We start from the raw sequence: 23,722 nt of genomic DNA on the forward strand, positions 1-23,722 counted from the left end.
AAAAAAAACACACTTGAGTGTTGGCTGTGGAAACACATTTCAAGACTTTCTATAGGCTATTGACGTGCAGTTGTTAGCCAAAGAGCTACAGTAACAACACATGTAATTGCACTTGTGTAAAATAAAGACAAATGTTGGTTTGAAATATTTGTATTTTATTCTTCATTGACAAAGCAATCTTGTGTGTTTGGAACTCCTTTGTATTCTATGCATCTATTTTTCAGTCTATATTTATTCTCTCTAGCTTGTCTCCCCACATTGTGTACCTGAAGTCAGTCTCACAATGCAAAAACCCTCTATGTGTAACCTCTTGGCATTCATTTTCATATCTGGTACAGTCCGGCAAGCCTCATCCCTCAATTTTGGTCAAGGGCATCTAAGCACATAACATAGCACACACTCAAACACTCACTCACTCACACACACACAAGCATATTCAGTGCATGGTGGAGTGTACCGTAGATGGATTGAGAGATGAAGGGTTCACAAACAAGCCCAGTGAAATGTATGCTCACTGAGATTTTCAACACTGAAATATTCTCTCTTGCTCCATTTCTTCTCTCTCTCTCTCTCATTGCACACACACACACACACACACACACACACACACACACACACACAAACACGTACACACACACACACAAACAAATACACACACAGAATTGTTGATGCTGGCAGCTGGTTTCCCACTCCTAGAAGTGGGGTGACAGTGATTTATGACTGAGAGAAGATCCAAGGGAAAACAGCCAACTACAAGACGTCAAAACAAAGAGAGGATGAGTGGGAGAAAAGGTGAGGAAGAGAAAACATTAGAGACCTGGAGAGGCACAGGAAGGCAAAGAGTGATCCAGAGACAATAGAGAACTATGGTGAGGGACCCAAAACTTCTGTGTACAGTAATTGAATGCATAAGAATACATAAAGGTGCAAGACGTAGGGTTGTTGAGGGTGCTGCAGCATCACCGTAAATCAGGCGCAACTAAAATCATCAGCTGTAACAACAATTAAACTTGTGTTTACCACCTGGAAATGTAGGTGTAGCACAGCAATGTGTGTGACCATTTTTTTTAGTAGTAGTGTGTAATGTGTTAATAATGCGTCCTGCAGAGAAATACAACTCGCAGCAGGTTGGAGCTTTCCCATTATTGCGTACTAACTGAGGTTCAGCGAGGTTTTTAACAAGTTAGTCAAAGACATCTGTTCATCCTGTCAGAGAGAGCAACATAACCAAATGGTCCTGTAGAATTTAGAGGTTTAGTTTATTATGATTTTAGTACTTCTGAGAGGGAAGGGAGATACGGACGAGTGAGGGAGCTAGTAAAAACGCACAGAAGTGGAGGGACTCGAAAACAAAAGCTTCATTAGATCATAGGTCCTAATGCTACTCCGTTTACCAGTCAAGTGTGAGAACATCATTAGAGACTGTGGTCCCTGTTAACAGACAGGATGCTGTTTAATTTAAACCGCGCCACCGTGCGTTGAGTGTGCATCGATGCCTGCTCATCCGCTCATCACCATAAACGATTGTATCCTTACTGCTCCGATATTTGTAAACTATAAACTAGTCATAGGCCATGTCTGTATGAACTTTGGGTGTTGAGTTTGCTGTCCATTGAATGGTAAAACTAATCTAAAATTGGTACGAGATGCTGTTAAAACTCTAATGATTAATATCCAGAACATCAAAATGAATAATTAAATTGGAATTTGCGCAGTTGAGTATGATAACATCTTATCCTACTAACCCCAGCTACTGTATGACTGACCTCAAGCGCTCTTGTAAGAAAAAGATTAAAGCACAGAACAGTAGATACACATTGTAGGTACACAATATGAAACTGGAGGTGAGTTGTGTGCAGGATAGACAGACAGGCAGACATTAAAAAAGAAAGAAACGTGTTGAGGATTGAGTTGTTTTGCTGTCGATTACTGTCATGAGCTGCAGGGCACCGAACCATTTTTTAGTTGAAAGTTTCTCACCTTGACCTATTACATTCTGAGTCCTGGAAAAAGAAAAGTACAGATACACACCTACAAACACACAAACATGCAATGAGGAGATAAATCACTCAGTATGGGCCAGACAGATTCAGATCTCCTCTACCAACTAGAGACAAAGTTACTTCTGCCTCTCTTGTTTAAAATACAAGAGTAAAAGAAGAATGTCAGTGCAAGACAGAGGAAGTGGGGGGGGGGGGGGGGGGGGGGGAATCCAATTGTTGAAAAAGCAGATGTGGGGTTTTATCACCTGGAGAGGTGTATAGGCGCTCTTGCACTGGGTTCTACCTGTGCTCAAATCAATTGCCTTCAGTGGAGAGTTTCTATCCCTGGATGAATTATACATACCTGACTGGAAGGAATTTTAAACAGCCCCAAGCTGATATATAGACACATATATAGTTTCACCAACAATAGTGGGCAAAGGTTGGTGCACTTTGCATTTTCTCCCTAGGGCTATTTTTTTTATAAAACGGAAAACACCTTGACATCTTTCATAAACCAGATTTACTGCCTTGCAATTGTATGCCTCTGCCAATTTGTCAAGTATAAGTCTACATCCATCTAGTTTCCCACAACGTGACCGTGTAACTTTAGCCAATATCAAGTTCATGAGAATGAGACTGACCTGAGCCAGACCTTTTGAGCACCATCATGTGATAGCTATCACCTTCAGTAACTTTTTATGCCACGATTGAAAGTCTACCAGGATGCGACTGTAATAACGAAACAGAAGAAAATAGTTTTATTTCTCACAATATGTGCACTTTTGGCCTACTTGGAAAAAGAAAAAAGTCATCACTAAGCTGTATCCTACTCACAAGAACTGTATAGATCAGTTCAGTCAACCCAACAACATAATGTCTTGCAGGCATGAAGATTTGAATTTTTTTTATTGCATTGTTTATGATACCCTGCTTTGATTCATACCACCATCATCAGCTCTGCCCCAAGCTCTTTTGGAGCATCAAGCAGGTTTCCAATACCATGTAGAGTAATTTGTGGGGAAAATGTGGTACTGTAGTTTTACGCACATCACAGTGGTGCAGGGTGGTGTAAAAACTGCACATTGAGGAAGATGACAGGTCCGCACACTTACTTGAATTCCACAAAAACTTTTAATTCATCACAATCACAACATTTCCTGAAGAAGACCTCTATTTTAAACGTTGAGATTGTGATGAATTAAAAAATGTTGTGGCATTTAAGCAAGTGTGCGGGACTAACTTATTCCTTAGGGTAACTTGTGGGTCAACCTCTGAACAAGGACGGTCTGCATCTGTCCTAAGAGCCCAGCAAGGCTCCACTTTTCTGTACAAAAACAGAACAGTGCTTTGAGATAAACATCAGCCTTCTGATAACATGCTCACAAAGACATGTTTTACCTTGACCTAATGCGTGACATAAATGATCAATCAATGCTGCCTAAAAAGTTGAATAACATATCAGTTAGCAGTGTAAGGTTATTGTGAAGGGTGCCATTATTTCTAATGAAACAAATCAGTGCAAGGTATCCTGGGTGAACAGAACATTATGTAAACAACAAATGTCAATGTCATGATGGTGGACTGTCATGATTTGGTCTTATACAGTTTTGTAATTTTGTGTATTTGGGAGTTTAGGTTTCCATGGTGTCATTTCTCGGCCTCTGTGTGTTTCCCTCCAGTCCTGATTGCCCTTATTGTCTTCTCCTGTTTCATAAGTCTCACCTGTGTCTGATTACCTCATGTCTATTACGTCTCTGTGTTTCTTCACCTTCTGTGTCAGATCATTGTCGTGTGTTGGATGGCAGCGACAGTCTATGTCAGTCTTCCCAGTGATTCCTCGTGGCTACCTGTGTTCTTTACCCTTTGTTTTTTTTTAGTTGGACATTTTGGATTTGATTTTAAGTTAATTTTTGTTTAAAAATAAAAAGATTGTCTTTATTCTGTACTTGAGTCCTCCAAAACGTTGTTTTTCCACAAACAGTGACAGTGGAGAAGTTGTCAGGGTGATACTAACGTCTTTAGTAGTCATCCCCTAGGCACCTTGAATATCTTTGTGTGATATCGTGTCCGGCCTTTGATAGCTTTCAAATGCCTAAAAATGTCAACCTGCTGGTAACGCTCACAGAAGAGTCAGACGGTCATGAAATGGATTTATCCTCTTGGGGGGCCATAAATGTTTGGTAATAACGCTAAATCATCAAATGTATGTCTGTTTTTGATTTGGACCAAAAACTCTTCGACAAGCAGACCAAACATTTGTCTCTGCCAATCCCTGAAACCATGACATTCATCATTACAAAAAAGTGCTCCATGTAATCTAAAATGCCCTAATGCGATCAATTCACCCGCTGGGCTTCTGAACATCATGTTCATAGCAGCTTTTGAGGATGCATTAAAAAATATATTTTTTCAAAAGAGCCTCGACACTTAGGCAACATTATTATTATTATTATTATTATTATTATTAATGGTACAAAATTGCTCACTTTGTAGGGCTAATGGACTGAGTCTGGACATTATGTACCAGGATTTCAACGTTGGTTAGAGAAGCAATCAAGCCCCCCTCTACCTGCAGTGGTAAACTCAAATATATTTGTGTGAAGTGAACCACTCCCGATCAACTCATATCCCTACTCAGCCCTCTCCATTCGCTTTCTAGAACTAAAATCACTTTACTGCTATGTAGCTTTCCTTTTTCCCCTCCTACAGTGTTTGATCTTACGTGGTCTTTAGCCTGAGAAACTTTGTAGCAGAACAAATGTCCTCATCTTTTGCACTCCTAATCTGTGGTTGCTATAGCTGCAATGCCTTCTTGGTAAGAACAGCAACACATATTATGAATTGTGTATGTTCAGCTGTGCCATATGAGTCATTTCATATGATTTCAATTCTGTCACAAACACTTGTAATATTGACCTCATGCCACTAAATCAAACAAAAGCTTCCTGCCAGTCAAACAAAACTATAGCTGCAGAAAACAAAACAGGCGCGCAGCAATCAAATCACATTCTGTTGGAAATTAAAACGCATGTCTCCTGCTGTGACTGGGGCCCATCTCGCTATCAGCGTGCGGCTCAGAGAGGCGAGAGACAAGTAGCTTCATCTGCCTGTCACTCTGCTGTGTTAGCTTGTATTAGCTGAATGGATTAGCCTCTGATACAAAGCAAACCTGCTGGTTTCCAATTAATGTACTCACGTCTCACACTTCAGTCAACCTCACTGACGTTGACTCAAAAAAAAAAAAAAAAAAAAAAAAGCCTTTCTGAGTGACAGCGGCGCCTGAGGTGGATGGGAGCCATGCAATGAACAGTTTAGGAAACGGAGTCGATACTCTGGAATAGGAAAAAGGAGGGAGATCTAAGGTTGAGATGCTGCAACTGCACACGTAGTGTTCAAGCCGAGACAAATGTAAGCAGACGGGCACAAACACACAAATGAGTGCACACATGCATAAATGCCAAACACACACTCTCACTCGGATTGTCTAAGAGAGAAAGTCAAAGAACAAGCCTGAGGGCTCGTTCTGATGCATTCGCTTATTGTCTGGATTTAAACCTTTAACCCTCTTGTTTCCTCACTACATAGCATCCCTTAATCCTCCATCTGTTGTCTGCCTCCACTGTGTTTTTCACTTCTATAAATCCCCCAAAACCCTCCATACAGCACAGTTTAGTACAGTAAAGTGAAGAAAAATCAAAAAATTGCAGCAGATAATTAAAGACAGGGACTCATTGTGAATATATGAGGCAGTTATTTACGCATGCATCTCTGTTTAGATTCTGTTTGGTCATTTTGGGGAACATGGCAGTACGTTCTATGCCAGCAGGCAAAGCTGATGTTTTAACATTGAGTATTGTCAGTTTCAGTTAAGAAGAAGTCACCCATGTTGAATACTTCACTGATGAAACTGACAGCGAAGCTCTCGATGGGATAAAAATGTCAATAAACGCTGCACCATGAGAAAATCCCAAACCAGCAGGAGCCAAAACAAGACAAAGAACCGTGTTTACATCCTCTCTCTCTCTCTCTCTCTCTCTTTGTATGGTTCGAGGCAAAACAATAACATCTTGGATTTTTCTCTTTAGCTCCAAAGCAACTGATTTCCTGAGGTGAAGTGACAGTTTTTTTTTTGGTGTTCCCTCGCTTTTTTCATAAGGACAACCTCTCTCTGAGCCAGTGACAAACAATATGTGACACTTTTAGAACAAAATGTCTCCAATGTAAAAGAGCAGGGTTTTTTGGGGGGGAAAGAGATTTGTAAGAGCCTTCAAGCAAGTGGAGCTTAGAGTGCTGGACTCAGTATTAGGAAAAAACATCCATACTGACCCAAATGACAATTCTGGAAAACTGCTTTAACACCGGTGTAGCAAGAAGCTCAGCTGTATGAAAATCAGCTTTGATTCACAGACTCGAGAAAAGCAAATAAAAGACAAATAAAAGACAAATTAAAGACAACAACAGTATAATAACAACATGAAACAGCATAATTAAACCATGTTCGAAAACCATGTTGTGCAAGGAAGCCGTTCCCTGTTGGATTTTATGGCTGAAGGTCTCTCGGGCCAAAAAACAAGTTAAGAACAAGCTCAGGCTCTCGAATGCTGCAGCTAAATTCATACTAATTTAGCTGTTCTTTACAAGGAACTGCATCATGTCAGCAAATTAAGTCATCACTCTTATAGCTATAGTGCTCGAGCAATTAAGCCAGGCATTTCATACAGTACGAAAACTACTTGCAGTAAGTACAGGCGGTCAAAACCCGGAAAACCAAAAAGTGCTGTTACAAGCTTTTACGAGCCTGTCAGTGGCGAGGGAAATGAAGTGGTACGTCTGGAAATGCAGTCAGAGTTTGACCCTGGTGCATGGTTTAGCCATGTGTTTGCAGCCATGGGAAAGCGCTGACATGCCGAGTGAGAGTTCAGAGGCTAAGCAGCTGGAGGGCATTCGGACTCTCTGTTCCTCTCTTTGTTCAGACATGGCATAAAGAAAAAAAGAAAACACTGTGCCTGTCCACATAGGGCCTACAGAGAGCTGAAAGTTCATCTCCAGTTGTACCGCCTACAACCGTACACAATGTGTATGTGCAAAATGTGTTTAGTCTGTAGTTGCTTGAAATAAAAAATAAAGTGAAATCCATGCTGTTAACTTACTCTGTTGGGCGTAGGAGTGCTGTTTTACCCAGGCGGAGGATGACTGGTCCACGGGGGTTGCGGATCTTCTTGACATCTGCACTCTTGAGCAGTGAGAATCGCCTCACCAGATTGAAGCCTGACAATAAATGCCACTCATCAGCATCCACATACAATCAGAGACGGAAATGTGTCCGTTTTGGCATTCTTTTTTTTTCACCTGTTATATTGTTCCTTGCAGACTGAGGAAACTTCCACTCATCCACTTGTAAATCCGGGCACTGTACATCTGTGGAGACAGGTCCATGACACAGAGGGTTAAAGAAGTAAGTGGATGTGTAGATATGAAATAAAACGTGAAATTCAAGCTGCATGGGATTACATAAAAAGCATGTCAGTCTTTAGAGAAGATATTCCAAATGTAGCAATGTACGTTTTATGGGTGATGAGGACAGAGTTGTTGTTTTTTTTTTTAAAGAAAAAGCAACTTCAAACACACACACATTTGAGAGAAACAGAGATATTGATCCAAAAGTAAAAGAAGGGGAGTCGTTTGGGGTGAAAGACAGTCAAAAGGGAGTGGAAAAAACACACTGTGTGAGATAAAAAATGAGGGTAAAACCGTGCAGAGAGGAACACAGCTCAGTCTGACAGGTTGTCTAGCACCAAGCTTGTCAGTCGCAGTAGCCTCTGTTTGATGGATATGTTCTCACCCTGTCAGGGGAGGTTACAGAGAAAAGTGTTGCCTGTCAGAGCGGCCTGCCTGACTACAGGGGGGGGAGATGTGAGATGTGTTGAAAAACCAGGCCAGGTAGACACAGAACCTGTGAATCACTGTGATCCAAAGTTAATTGATCTCTTTGGGGCCAAAGACCAACAGGCCTCGAGCAAGACGTTCTACAGGGTACAGTTTTTCAAAAAAAAAAAAAAAAAAATTATACGACTACAGAGAATTTAAAAGCAGGTGGCGTCCTGTGTTAGCCAAGAATAAAACCTCATGATTATCTCTCTGCTTTGTTGCTGTCAGTATTGTATTTTAAATCATTCATGCATGCCTCATGGTTAAGCTGAAGGATGGATAATTTAATTTGGCATTATTTCCAAAAGCAATGTACATGTGGGGTTACTGTATTTGAAAAGAATGGCATTTACCATTTCACCTTATAGACTATCACACAAGTATTATTATGGGACTAACTACTTCACTCAACAAGACTCTTTAAAACTGGCTGGAAAGCCAACCAATGTATCAGTTGAACATATCGGCCAATATCATCCCTTTGGACATGCATCGGCCCATCAGAAGATAATTGAGTTGCATCAGTTTATTTCTGGAAAGCTAGTATACCCGACTGCAGATTCAGAGAAGATGATTTTATTTGACAGAAAAAAGACGGCTAATGGACAAACTCTGATTTGTTTTCATGGTCAAATGTGAAAGAAAATGTCAGCTGCAGTGTGGGAGTCTAACACCTTCTCTTTGAAATGTCAAGGACATGCAGTTTGTAAGAAATCATCCAGTGACATTTCAAGAGAACGGACCACCAACAACAGTTGAAATACATCAAACCTCATAGCTCATTTGGACCACAGACGCTAACAATCAAATAATAGATAATGAAAACACGTCCGAATTGGCAGTTGGACAAACTGTTATATTAAACACCGTTATCTGTAAACCTGATTTCCACAATCGGTGCAACCCCGCTGGAAAGGTTAAGATGTCAGCCAGAGATAGCATCTTCAACCAAGCCCTTGGGTTTAATTTTTAGCCTTAGCCATAGCTAGCTAGCTTAATCTGGCGACATCCATTACAAATCTGTCAGTGAAATTCCAAGTCATTCATGTTTACATGATGCCAAAGCTGACAGTTAACTGTTTGATGGTAGTATGCTTGGCTAATTAGCAACAAAATAAAAACCCGTCATAATTTCCACAGAGAAGGCACGTGTCCCTTTTTAACATGTTCAATAAATAACATTTCTAACACTTCGCTGTTGTCTAATAGTCTACCCAAACTTCCTAAATAAACTCAGCAGTGCATGAGTCTTTGAAATCAGATGGACACTTAAAAAAGCCAGTTGGAGACATTTTACACTAATATGATTTATTTCATGTCTTAGCCTTAACTTTTGCAATGAAGTAAAAAAGGTATCTGCTGACGATATTTCATTTTGAACCCCACAATATTTAACTTTGGCATGGAATAATGGCCTACTTTTGGTAACCTCCATGAAAACCAACACTTGTTTAAAATACGAGTTTGGTTTGCTGAATCTGCCACCAATATAGTTGTCAGCTAACTGTTATTCATTTACTTTTTATTTTTTCAGGGATAACCCACTGAGGTCTATTTTCCAGGGTTGCCCTGCAGCAAAAGAATAAAAGACAAAACATATTTATAACACAATGAAAAATGTTAGACCACTCAAAGCACATGCACTTCATGACACATTCTCCATTTCGCACACTAATTCCAAAACTGATGGCAAAGGATGCTAGATTTAGAGCCCAGTTGTATTGCCTATCAGTGCTTATCACATTCACACGCCAATAGCTATGCCTTTGGGAGCAACTTGGACGTCATTGTCGTGCCAAAGGACAACTTGGCATGTAGAATTGAGCTGGGGATTGAATTGCTAACCTTTGGATTAAGAGATGACCAACTCTACCACTGAGCCACTGCCACAAACTACACAGTGTGTGTACTCTCCTTTGCCTCGCTTTACTGTGAGGGGTAACAGAGAAGTTTATAGTAGTAACAAAGCTGAGGGGCTTTTGCTAACAGACACAAATAATTTCACTTAGTTTTATAAGATTCAGACTGATTTAGATCTTCAGAACGCACTTTTGATAAGAGTGAGTGAACTGCATTGAAGTATGCAACAGTACCACACACGTCTGTAGCCAGCCACAATTTTTACTTAATCTCGGCGGAAATCACTTGAAAACGAGTGGAGAGGGCCTAATATAATTACAAAAACAATAAAATCCAACTGACTTTAATCAAGAGTAAGGAATTTAATTTCACGCAAGTCGGCTCAAGAAAGAATGGAATCACATTAAGCGCTTCAGCACCTATTATCAAGTTCATCACTTGACGCCCTGCAGCTTTTAGCTCAACTCGGTCTGAAAACACAGCTATTTCAGAGTGCAGCACATGTCAGCCTGTCTGCCTGTATATATATTATCATTCTCTTATTACTGTCTGCATGTACAAATCAAGGTGTGGGAAAGAGATGTCAAGCAGCTGTTCTGTAGGAAGCTAGGAGAAAAGTTGAGATAAAAAGAAATTGTGTGAATTGAATGTGACATCTGAACGGTTGCAGGGAGAGTACAAGTGTTCTGAGCTGCTTGCACACTTCCATCGTACATCCTTTTTTCCCCCCATCCCAAGTCTTTCTCTCTCTCTTTCTCTCCTTCTCATACATAGTCAACGTATATTTATAACTTGACTGGTCCATCCTGAAATCATATCTGCTAACTCAGCACAAAAGGCTCTCTCTGCAGACTTACAAAGGAAAGTGCTGCCTTTAAAAAAAAGTCACTTGCATATTCACACACACAGTGTACACCAAGAGCTTATCCTTTTTTTTTGAAGTGAAGATATGCTAAGATCTACCTTTATATCGGGGCTTACTCTTCCCTTTTTTCTGTTTTTTTTTTCTCCTTCTTTTGCTGTTGTTCATCGTCGCCCCATTTTCATCAGACAGAATCGAGATGAAGGCTTTTGTCAGGAGTAATCCTGGCTGGAGGCAGGCAGGCAGGCAGCACCATGAGAAGTTTGGAAATAGAAGAGATGAAAAAGATGAGAGAAGCGTGAAGAGGAGGGAATGGGAGGTGAGAAAGTTGTCGCCTGACAAAAAGCCCTTTACACGCAGGCTAGCACCCTTGAGGTTGTATACAGTATAGCGTTTTCTCTGCGAGGTGATGATAAATCTGCGTGACTCTAGGACCCCAGTCCTCAGTGAAACATAATGATTTTTTTTGTTTCATCACTTTGTTTTATGATCACTGTTAAATTATTATTTATGCTTCAAAAGGTGGCAACAGTTTGTCAACTAGAGATGTTTTTTTCCAAAATGCTTCCAATTCAAAAGGGAGAGATGGACTCTATTTACCTTTTATTATTTTGTTCTTGATTATGTCATTCATTTCTCATGTGTGTTTTTAAAAGGCAACAATAAATAAAACATTTAATTTTCTAGGTTTTCTATTACCTAATGTTATGGAAGCAACGCAGAATAATTGTGATAATCATGAAACCGTTAATATTTCTCTAACTATAGTCGGGATGTCAAAACCCATGAATATGTAATCCCTAATCTGCAACCGCTTCTGTGAATCAATATAAAAGCTGCAGCTTGATCAGTTACTTGAAACCCTTCAAACTTGAGCCATCAAAGAAAACGAGCTCCTTCTATAAGAGTATGGAGAAGATTTTAGTGGACTGCGGGCACTTTGGCACTTGCAACACTGCCGAACTTGAACCCCATTTCCCTCTCAAGCTGTGATCAAAGGAGAGCATTTGCTTGTTGACAAGCTAATTAGCACATAGTATGCGTGCAACTCCAGGATCCCGGTATTAGCTGCGTGTAGCATTAAAGAGATTGGATGGTCTTGGCTGGGTTCACTTCCTCTTTGATTGGTTGTGTTTAAGTCTTGCCAAAGCAGGTAATGATGCTACACTGGCAGCCATGCGGCACACTGCTGTGAGTGTTCCCCCCCCCCCCAAAGACTCCACCATGCCAAAGATACATAATCAAGACATTTCAGGTCTTTAAGGAAGTAAAAAAACGCTACTTTGAGGGTAAAAAGACTTGGAAGGTGTACACATAAAATATATTAGAGAGAGGGACAAACTTGGATGATGTGATCATGAAAGTAGACGCTTAAATATAACCTCTCATTAGGCCTATGACAAAGATCTTCCAACCAGGCATTCGTTATGACAAGAAACAACATACGTGTATAAATTGCAACCACATCAATAACCCGGCCAAAATAAGCAATGTGTAAGTGCTTTGGTGCGGCGGTGTGAGTCTTCTGAAACCAACAGTCTCTGAGGTTTTAGTGTGTCTATGTTGCTGCATAAACTTGGCAAAGTCCTTTCATTAGGGAGAAGAGGTCAGAGGTGGTGCTTACAGTGTCAGACAGTGGTCTGTGGGTTGTATTGAGAGAGGGTAAGTTAGGTATTGAATGTGCTTTATAATGTGACATCCCAAGATAATTAGACTGGGCTGCTGATCTGCAAAAAGTCAGACTCAGAGGGGAGAAAAAAAATGGAGGTTCCAGAGTTATTAAACACGTGCGACGTTAAGTGAGGGCGAGGGGAATGCTGGGTAACATAGTAGATGATTCAGTAACGTGAGTCATGTAGCTAAATGCGGGGCTAAAATGAGGAGAAACATAACAAGGTGATCTGGACAAAATGAAAAAGAAGGCGGGATCGAGACAGAGGGAGAGACGGTGTGTGTGTGTGTGTGTGTCTCTCACTTGCACTTTCGGCCAAAAAGAGACAAGAGAGAACATTCCGGGTTGTTTATTCAGAGATAAAATTGCAGTACACACAGCAGTGGAAATACTTAAAACACTTCTCTTCAAAAGGACGAGCTCACTCATTTTCCCCTTGTAGGCCTCTGGCCCACATTCAGTACACTCTCAAAAGCTCACACACACATAAAACTGGACTCATGACACACACGTTTACTAGCTTTTCACAATGAACTCGGATTGAACATCCCAGAAGGCTGAGCACTTCCTAAATATGACCGTGCTGTGTTGTGTTGTTGTTGTGCTGTACATGCATGCTGTGTCATTTGTTGTACTGCAGTATTGTGTGAGTCATTACTCAGTTCATGTTCTTTATTTTCTTGTACTTGAATGCTCATTTATCCTTTTTGAAAGGAGTTCTCATTCAAGAGTAGTAGATATGACAGGACAGGTTGGTTCATGAAGCAGCCCTCACCCTGAAGCAGTTCCACATTTTAAGTGTTATACTCGACTTCATTTCTGGCTGGTGATGTTCAGCCGCAGCTTGTTATAACCTACAAAGTACTCTGAAGGTTAGCTGCCAGTCCTGAATGCTGCACATCAGCAGTGAGAAGGAGAAGAAACTGCTTAAGCTACTTCAAATGATCTTACATTTTCTTGAATACAGCTGTTAATATGGCATACTGACGGTCCTGACCAACTTAATGATGCATTATTAAAACAAGTTTCATGATTTTCATGTAGGCCAGGGAGATATGACTAAAATGTCATCGCGATAAAAAAATATATGAGTTCATATCGATAATTACCATAATTAAATCATCATTTCTTTTCAATCTAAAGGCAGATTTCTGCTCCCGAGTGAAAGTTGAAGAAACCAGATGGTTAATTATGGTTTAATCATTCTTTATTGTCAGAACATGACAACTATAGTTGAACAGGAACATTTCACATTCATGAGCACAGTGCACGCTGCTGGAAACGCTGATATGACAATTAGCTGCTGGGCAGTAACACTTGGCCTACTGTAGATACAGAGCATTTAGTAGATAAAGAACAAGACTATGGGAGCGCTGTGGCTCAGTGGTAGAGTCGGTGAACTCTCTCAAAGCATCTCTCTCCAGCTCCTGAAGCCACATGTCTGATGTGTCCTTGATTCTGATGAGTCCAGCTTATGAATGTGTATGAATGGGGTTAGCTAATGGCCACTTTACATAACAACCCATCAGTGTGTGAATGGGTAGGTATTACCTGCGGTGTAAAAGCACTTTGAGAAGTCAGAAGACTATCCATTTACCATTACTATGTGCCTCACTCATGTATTTATATTGAATGAATTTTCGATATATTTGCTCTAAAGGGCAAGAGATCCCAAGAGATCCCTAGAAAAACCTCTGTGGGATTCATGACGTGTTTGCACCTGTGTTCTGAAACGGATGAATCCTTGTAAACTGGAAGCTCATGAATGTTTTTTTAGAATAAGTATAGAGAAACACCCCTTATATGCACATATAAGGGCATGAGATGGCGTTCCTCTTAACCCACACCCAAACCAGTCGAGGGTTTGGGTTTATTTTGCCGTTGAACTGTGACTTACATACGTGTAACTCCGGACTGTAATGCAATTTTTGCAATTAAAGCCTCTCTAATTTCTGTTTCTATGCAAGTACAGTATGACTTTTTGCTACAAGCAGAAATCACATGCTTCACCTCAAACACAGACAGATGAAACGGATACATAAACTAGACATTTAGACTGTGTATAGGTTACATGCTGTACAGAACAGAACTTTACCAATGGAGGGAAATTTCTGCAATTTAATTCAGCTTTAGGAGTAGTCTCCCCGCAGAACTGCAGTGCAAATCATCTAGCTGGACTCCTAACACTAGTTTTACTTAAACCTACGTTTCTCCTGTAATGTCAGCAAATTATCAGTGAGTAGCGGTTTGGATGAGTCAGAGGAATACAGCTTTGTGTGTGTGTGTGTGGTGCTTGGTGTGACAAAAATGTTATAGCTGCCTGCACTTGAGAAAGCACTTTCCTACAACCACTGGGGGAAGGGACTCAGGGGAGCTGCAAGCTGACTCAGTCTCATCTGAAAATCTCTGACAAGGATCTCCCAAGAGGTACCACCACATCCACAAAGACTCCCTCCAGAGCTTTAGGGGGCTATAGAGGATTGCTCGACCCCCTCGAGTGATATTACAGAGCCGGCCCCCCCCCCCTAAGAACACACTGGCAGCGTGATAACAAAGTATGACGGTTCAGAGCGAACAAAAGAAATAAATAAAACAAGACAATTTCTCTTCACCTTTCTACCTTTCGATGACTTTGTCGTCTGTTTCTGTCTTTGTCACACACATATGCACAATTTCCACATACACACCCCGACAGACAAAAAACAAAATCATTTAGAGAAAAGTTTGCAATCTCATATACGCACAGGCAGAATCATAAAAGCTCATTTTTTCTTTCTTCTTAAGAAACATACAGAAACTCAGTATGATTGATGGTTCACAAAGAGGTACAAAACCGCATATATGGTAAACACATACGCCTCTCGCCGCCACAGACTAACCAGCCTGCCACCCACAGCCACCAGCATCAAACAGATATAAGATGTAATTTAAAGTCTGCTTTCATTGTAGCCTCAGGCTCCGTCAAGAAAACAAGTCCACACACACACACACACACACACACACACACACACACACACACAGAGACAGAGACAGACACAGGTCCATCACACTCCAAAGGGCGTGGAAGTTGGTCAAGCATACAACTCAAGATTGAACATTTGAAAAAGTTACAATGCTTATGAAGGTTTTAAGACCTCATTGTCTTTTGAGCCTCCAAAAGGACAGTTCTGATAAGACGTTGGTTGAGAGCAATTAATGGTATAATTATGTTTGATAGAAAAGTAATTTAAAACAGCCCAACAGTGGCTTTAAATGTAATTCAGTTATTTCATTTTATTTAGTTAATTTTCAAACTCTCAATTAGTCATTTTGTCATTTTTCCACGAATGTGACACTCAACCTCTAAGTGTGCTCTGGGTTTCCTTTCATTAAGAAACACTCAATTAGTCATTTTCTAGTCTAGTTTGAGAAAGACAATAAATGTAATTGGTGCCAAAACCGTAAAAAAAAAGAAAACAGCTGTGACAGGCATTTGAAATGTAGTGCCATGGCTCATCTTGCCTTATAAAAAGTTTTGGCAAATGGTGCGCTCCGCAGGGAGAGCGTTTTCAGGGGGGATGTGCTGATCTGCTTGGCCCTGCTTGTTCTGTTGGGAGAGTGTCTTTGTCTCCTCGGTTAAAAATCCCAGACAGAGCTGGGAGCTCACACGGGTTTTTAAAGAGATTTGTTATTGTCTATTCTGAATGCAAACCACCCCAAAGGTGCAGGATCATGCGGGTTAAGAACATGTGGGATTTAACAACGCTGAATACATCCTGATGCGCATACACCCGGCATGCGCATGATTGATAAAAACACTATGTTTCTACTTTTTATTCATAAGAAACAATCAAGAACACTTCCTAGAGACTTCCACCCAGAGGAGACTCCAACCAGCACCTGAAAAGCTCTGGAAGGCCTGGTACACACTGAACGATTTTTAAAATCTTAGACGAATTTGAAAATGTGAGAGACCCCACACATGACAACAATCATGACTGATTAACATTTCAGATCGCACAAGTGTGTGGTGTGCAACGAGACGATCAACTCATGCCACACACTTACCGATTCATTCACCAACAACCAGAGTCTCGACTATCACAACGTGTGATTTTGCGCTGTGACACGCGATTTACGAGTAAACAAACCAAATGTAGCTCGCACGTTTCCTTGTCAGTTGGATTGTGGTTTGTTTTACAGCACACGTTGTATAAACACAAGTTGGTCCTGAATTTCCGGCGTCACTCTAACTTAATGCGTCGCCATTGCTGTTGTCGCCATGGTAATGTGTGTTGTGCTTCCTGCTTCAGTCTGCTTGCTTCCCTATTGGCTGTTGTTCCGTTCCACGTGACAATTCGCAGAGTCCATGCTCGGCCGTCCTTGGTGTTCTTCCCACACAACAGGATGTCTAATCATAAATATTAAAAAAAGTTGAATACTTGTGGTTTTAAATTGGGGGCGGCCCCGATCGTCTTCCGAGCAGATCGGGGAGGTTAAAATCACTCTCAACACACCTCAGACCGTAGGAGAATATGTCAAGATAATCTTTGGAACATCAGATAATCGGGCCTTTGGTGACTTTGGTCGGAAGGGGGGGAATCGGGCCCAAAATCGGCCCGATTATCTTGTAGTGTGTACCCCACTTAAGTTGACAACAAGCTAAGGTGTGGCTCGCTGTAGTTACCCTTTGCCAAATTAATTAAAGGAGGGTATTTCAAACCAATCTTTATGTTAAAGCAACAGTATGTTAGTTCTGAATATCACATAAAATTGCATTATTTATTATTTCGAAGTCCAACAGGGAATAGGAAACTCACCTTGCTCTGACGTCAGCGTGTCACATGATCCCAAGCTGATGGCCAACAGCGTCAGACTGGAGCAGAGAAGCCACATGGTCTCACTCCTCCGATAAACACCTCACCTCTCCTCGCCTCTGCCACCGGCTGATGGATGAACAAAGAGGGGGGGGAAAAAAGAAGTCAAAAAGTCAAATCCTTCCCACTTTCTGTCAGTAAGCCACCCAGTCCGCTCGCTGTGCTGACAGCTGCACATGATGCTTGACTCCTAAATAGACGTTGATGTATATTTATGAGTCAGTCATAGTGATGTGTTAATTATGTGGTGTGATGCCGGCTTTGTTAGTGGCATATGAATTAAGCAGAATGTCCCTCATTAAGGAGTGTAACGCTATAAAGTTTGATCATAGTCATTACCCTGTCCATCTGGTTGGCCTTTGACTGGGCAGCTGCTTCACACACACACACACACACGCACACACACACACACGCATGTAATTATGTCAGAGAAAGTACACTTATGTAGAGACACACATGACCATAGCAGAAAATAAACTCAAAGTCACAAAGACAAAAAACTACAAAACCAATACCCATTGCAAAAGACAGTAGAGGAATACACACACATCAAAGTAAAAAAAAAAAAGATTTACATGCAGGCTGCTGGGTCCAGACTCAAAGAGACAGTAAGGCCAAAAAAACACAAACACATCTGGAGACTATTCTACTGGAGCCGGGGTTGTGTTGCACCAGATGCTTCCACGTGGCCCAACAACAAGTACACACACACACACATGCAAAGATCAAAATGTGTGCCACGTCTAAATAGTAACTATTCAGTCTCCAAGGACCACTAACGTACAACCTTTTCATCATACACACTCACACAAGAACGCATTAACACACCCACACCGCCCACTCCGACTCAGACTCACATAAACACATCTCAGCTGACCTGGACTTGCCCCCGAGCATGTGCAAGGACCCCATAACTCTGCAGTATTTACAGGTACAGCGGGGCCCTCAAGGCAGACAGACAGGCAGGCGGTCGGGCGAGCAGATTGCGTCCCTGTGCACACGCACCTGTCCCATCTGCCCAGAGAAATGACCCCCATACGCTCCCCCTGGGGGTTTCACAATGCGGCGCTTCCTGCTCGGCAGAGGACACGGCGTGGATAGCAGCTAGCTTGACCTGACTGGTTGTAGCACGCTGCTGATAGACAATGTGGTGGAGGACAAGGTTGTAAATTGTGTTTCTGCGAGAGAAAAAAAGGGCAGCCTGACATGCCCTACATACTCAATTATTTATGCAATTTTGGTTTGTTGCTAGCTTTGAAGGCCAGGTTAGCAAGATCATGCCTTTGTCCATGTTGCCATGTGTGCACAATTGTTGATGTTTTTTATGTAAAAGTAGCTGCAAGCAAGAAATAGTCCCCCCCCCCCCTCCCCGCCGCCCGTTGTTGTTTGGGTGAAAGGTTAATCAAAGCTGGAGACAGCTGAGTTTGAACACTCCAAAGCTGCGGCCATTATTACAGGCTTCATGCCACATGATCACAATAATAAGAAAGTTCACACAGTACATAATACAGAATGCATCACAGTCCAGAGAACACAGGCTGGAGGAAAAGTTACAGCTCATTGCTATTATTGTCTGGCCTTAATCCAAAAACAGTTTAAAAGGCTTCCTAATATGTGTTGCCATGGATGACTCTTTTTCATCTTCTCTCTTTTTTTTTTTGTACTCCATCTGCAGCTTCATGGCCACCCATCTGGAGAGAGCAGATAAAGGCAACACAGGGTTAGGACACTGGGCTTGGCCGCCGGGCTGGCCATGAGCCCGGTAAGCGGACCTGCAAGTGATTGGGTCACTGAGTATGAAGCCAATACAGGAAGGAACACAGTGACAGATTTTGAAAGTCTTCCAGCACTACAAGCCTAAGGACAAGCGCCAGACAGAAGTGGTTACCAACATTGACAATCACAACACAGCCTCCATTCTTTTTTTTTTTTTTTTTTTTTTACAATAAAAATGTGTCTCCCTTGAAGATACAAAGATGCACAGTAGTTCTAGGAGTCATTTTGGTTTAAAGTCCTGAACTATTGCCTGTTTTCTACTTCCAGTAAAGCTATCAGTGGCAGTTATTTTATGGCTTCAATACACAAACAAAAAAGGGCGCTGATACTGTCTTACGAACAATGGAGGGAGGTAATCTGTGCTCAGCGCTGAGCAATTTTTGTTGTCACACATTTCATTATCATTGCCATTCCTTACAGATGGAACAAGATCCCCAACACAAGCCTGTTTAGAGGAACACATTCTAGCAGAGTTAAATGAAACATGTCCTCTCTATGGCTTGACAAGAGAATTGCTTATTAGCCACCAAGCCACGGATGATTAAATAACAGTGAACCAGAAGCCCACTGTTTAGACTGCTTTGCATCTGTTTAAAAATGGGAGACCCGAGGATAACTGTGCCAGTCATGTAATATTTGAGGGTTCACCGCCTTTCCAGCTGTCTTTGCCGGCATTCTGCAACAAGAAGATTGATGGATAGCCCGCTCACAGTGTAGCCACTTAAAAATCTACCCAGCTCCGTCTCGCACATCGCAGCGAGGACTGCTTTGCTTTGGGTGCAATGCTGTGAAAACAATCTCCTGATCTGTCTGAGAGGTTGTGACTTCTGTCTCCTTCAGAGAAACTCCCCCTCTCAGCAAGAGGGTTCAGAGGGAAAGTTCACAAAAAGTTGACTGGAAAGCAACCAAGAAAACAGATGGCCATGCGCAACAAGAAAGTAGATGCACAACACAAGAAGGCTTCCAAATCATTTAGAAAAAAAGAAGAAAAAAAACCACATTAAGTTGATGCTTATTGCATTTATGCTTGCAGATCTAAGAGGTAGTGCTGAAAGCCAATTCATGATGTCCACATTCCCATGCCTGCTTAAGCCAGGGCGATGTAAAATAGGCGTCCACCAAAGTTCATTTCCATGGTTCAATATTAAACCATGGAATAAAGTGCAGCCCACAACTTGTAATCTGACTGTCTTCAGGCACTCATTGGCTAGAAAAGACAACTACACACTAAGTACTGGACTGTATATATTGTATCTGTGCATCCTAAGTCCTATTCTTGCTAAGCAGCCAAATTTGTTTTACTTCTCCAAGTTGTTCAGCCAAATAGAACAGTAAGAAGAGCTCCTGCTGCAGGCAGGAAAACGCCATTGTGATGTTTAGTTCATCTGTATAGAATGTCTTCATATCAATAAGGTTCCATCTATAAGAAGCACAGAAGTCTGATGATGTCCATCCTGGAAGGACTTTTTGCACAGCATTGCTTAGGCCTTAATAAGTACCAACACCTGCATGCTGGCTAGGGATTAATCATGCTAACCAATTACCATTCAATGCATAGTATAGGCAATGCTAATGGTAACTTCCATTCGCAATATTTAATCACAAACAAAAGTTGTGTCATATGTGGTGCTGTTAGGTTTTATGGTATCAATGGTCTCCCAGTGGAACATGTTTCAATCTGTGAATATGAATATCCCATTTGGGACAATCAGACGATCAATCTTTGGAACAAAGAGTTTTACTCATGCTGCCAACTCTGTTGAAAAATTAGGCCAATGCAAAAGTGAAACAATGCGTTTTCAATATATTAAGCCAATGAGTTATTAATACATGTGCATAACTAGGGGCGTGGCTGAGTTGACTGACAGGTAAATGCAGTGGAGCTGTTTGCCAGAAGACCTAAGTCCTGCCCCATCTCTTTACCTTTTACTATAGTGTTTAGAAGCTAGGTTGAATTAGCATTTCTAATATGTCGACTGCCACAGTTAGGCTTCAAAACACCTCTTCAAAACCAATGAGTGACGTCACTTACTGTACACTATATCCATGTTACAGTCTTTGGTTTTACAGTAAAAAAAATAATCAAGAGTAAGTGTATGGTTCCTAATTTCATGGCAGTCCTATACATTGCCCCCAAACCCCAAACGTGGACTCTCTTTGTGCTGTTAAGAATCACCATAGTAACATGAAGTTATCCATTGAGAAACATAAATGTCTGTGCCAATCCATCTTCTGTATGTTGAGAAAGTTCAAAGGATGAGTTAAAGAGTTATCTTTCATGAATGGCAGTACAAATGTTATGACTTAATAATAAGTACTAACTAACTTGACACCAATAGAAACATGCTGCTTGCTTGGCAAAAAAAAAGGATAAAAAAGGGTAGACAGGTGATAACATTAGTTCATATTTTGTCCCTTCCAGAGTAATATTTTCCAAACAGGAGGTATAAAAGCAATTCTACTAAATATTAAGTATTCATAATGGACAACATGAACATGTGCAGGTTTTCTCTTGGCTCCTGGAACTTTAGTTGTAAGCACGAGAGCACACTGAAGGCCTGTTACAGCGGGAAACTAAGAATACAAGTCACTACAGATGTCCTGAGGGCCCTGATGGATACTCCAGATATCCAGCTATAAGAGGCAATGAACATTTTGCAAACCAGTGAAGGCATACAATACTGTAAGACACTATAGAGCGACTGAGGCAAGTTTTTACTAGCCTGACATTCTGGGCAGTGTTCAGGGCCTGTCCTCGAATAGTTGTGAATGACAGACAGGTCAGTGCAGTCGCAGATCCTGAAGTTGTGGGGAGTGTTAAACCAAAGCAAACCCTCAGATTTCCACAGCCAAAGCAATGACTTAAAAGTGACGCCTTCACGCTTGGTTGAGTCGCCCCCTTCTGCGTGCATTTTGCCCTGCTGCTTTTCTCAACTTTACATTTCTGATTAATGTGCTGACCAGACTGAGCACAAAAGTCAAGCGGATGACGCAATTAGCTGCAGGCCCGTAGCTAGCACAGGCTGAAAGTGTCCAGCAGTATGTGATACAGATGTATGGCCCACAGCTTGACAATGCTTGTGCAGCCTGCAACAGGTTAACTGAGCAACACTCGATGTGAAGTTAAACTCAAAGACATCCATTTGTAATGTTTACAGGGCTTAATACTCCAGGCCCTGAAGAGGGAGTAGACACAGACACTGCTGGGGGGGGATTCCAATGGTCCATTAAATTTGTTTTAAATGGCCCTTGAAGAATATCCTAAGGTCTAAATAGGGAGAATGAGGTCAATCATAGAACAGAATCTTACTATCTCTCAAGAAGCAGTTCTGTGGTGGATCAAAGATATGCAGTCTTGAGCTGTTCCACATTTTGTAGTGAGGGGGGATTTGCAAAAAAAAAAAACTTTCCAGATCTCCCAGGAGCTTTTTTTTTTTTTTTTTTTGTGGGGTGCAGGGACAGGATGCAAGAGCCTGCAAACATGGGATGGCTTAGTCATGAGGAAAACAGATGTGACTGACTGCTGTGGTGTTCAAGCTTCCCCCCTGCAGCTTTTTTCCCTTTCACCTAAGGTAGAAAGAAAAAGTTCAGATTTCGAACACAGATTTGAGATCAGTGCTCAGACATTACTTAGCTCGGATGACACAGTGCTGCTCTGAGGTTTTTCCATGCCACAGGGGTTGGAGGCAAGCCACAAAGATTTACAGTATTAAGTCATCCGATAATGTGATGTTTTAAGACCTGGCTTGGATATGATGGGGAAAATAAGTATCATCTTTGCCAGCAGCTACATACCTACGAGTTGAGGTTAAAAGTTTTGCAAAAGCTAGGGAGAAAAAAGACAATGTGTAAGTAGTTCAACTTGTTGGATGATTACACGTCTCCCCCTTTCCAAGACAATCCCTCAGGGGGCTGCATGATCTAATTAGTGATCCTAGAGTCAGTTTTATTTGTTCATATACTGTAAAAGCACATGTCCTACCCCATGTAAAATAAGCCTTTGCATTGACCTGCTCTGAAAGGATAAACCTAATGCAAAACTTTTATAATACCAGAAACAACAGTAACTTTCACACTTCCTTCTCTGCAACGTCTCTTGTGCAAAAACAAAACTGTATGAACTCGTCAATTAACACACGTACCTTCAACGAATTATAAATCCTCAAATTTGCGACCACATTGATCCGTGAATAAATGCCTTTACGTGTCCAGGTTGGAATTCCTGTGTTGCGACACAATCCGAAATGTAATCCAATGTAGGCTTTTTGTCCTCCTTGTCTTTTTTCTTTTGTTTTTTTTTCCAGAGGCTTCTTCCACGGAGAAAGAGAAGAAGAAAAAAGTTTCTGCGGGATAGTCCGTGTCGAACTTTTCCCCTCCCCACTCTCGCGCACTCTCTTTTTCTCTCTCTCTATCTCTCGCGCACTCTCTTTTTCGCTCGCTCTCTCTCGCGCGCGCGCTGATGCAAAATCAGAGCCACAATGTCTCTCTCTCTCTCTCTCTCTCTCTCTCCCTTCTGCTCCTACCTCTCTCTTATGTTACTCTCTCCGCGTATCCTCACTTGTCCTCCCCCTGTCTCGAACTCTTCCTGCCTTTTTTTTTTTACAACACTCCCTCTCTCTCCCCCTCCCTCTCTCTCTCTCTCTCTCTCTCTCTCTCTGTATGGGAGATCCCTTAGTGTCACCACTGCTGGAGATGTAAGAGATGTTAGAGATCTCTCTAATCTCTCTTCCAGGCCTCTGCACATCCTCTCTCATGCCCTCTAGCCCCCCACCTTAAGTTCATT

General features: G+C 41.5%; 1 protein-coding gene across 4 annotated transcripts in view; it reads right to left on the reverse strand.

Annotated features, from left to right (window-relative positions):
- The window catches only part of col16a1 (collagen, type XVI, alpha 1), a 74,060-nt gene extending 50,618 nt beyond the window's left edge, over window positions 1-23,442 (reverse strand). For 2 of the 4 annotated variants that reach the window (XM_061060122.1, XM_061060121.1), the window contains exons 1-4: window positions 23,082-23,442; window positions 17,107-17,222; window positions 7,335-7,403; window positions 7,136-7,253 (exon numbers count right to left, since the gene is read on the reverse strand). In XM_061060122.1, the coding sequence (XP_060916105.1) occupies window positions 7,136-7,253; window positions 7,335-7,403; window positions 17,107-17,182 (263 nt within the window). In that variant the 5' untranslated portion in view covers window positions 17,183-17,222; window positions 23,082-23,442. The remainder of the gene's footprint in view (window positions 1-7,135; window positions 7,254-7,334; window positions 7,404-17,106; window positions 17,223-23,081) is intronic. The other 2 variants (XM_061060124.1, XM_061060123.1) reach the window with 2 other exon arrangements.
- Between the last annotated feature and the right edge of the window lie 280 nt (window positions 23,443-23,722).

Source organism: Labrus mixtus, chromosome 16 (genome assembly GCF_963584025.1).
Source record: "Labrus mixtus chromosome 16, fLabMix1.1, whole genome shotgun sequence".
NCBI lineage: Eukaryota > Metazoa > Chordata > Actinopteri > Labriformes > Labridae > Labrus > Labrus mixtus.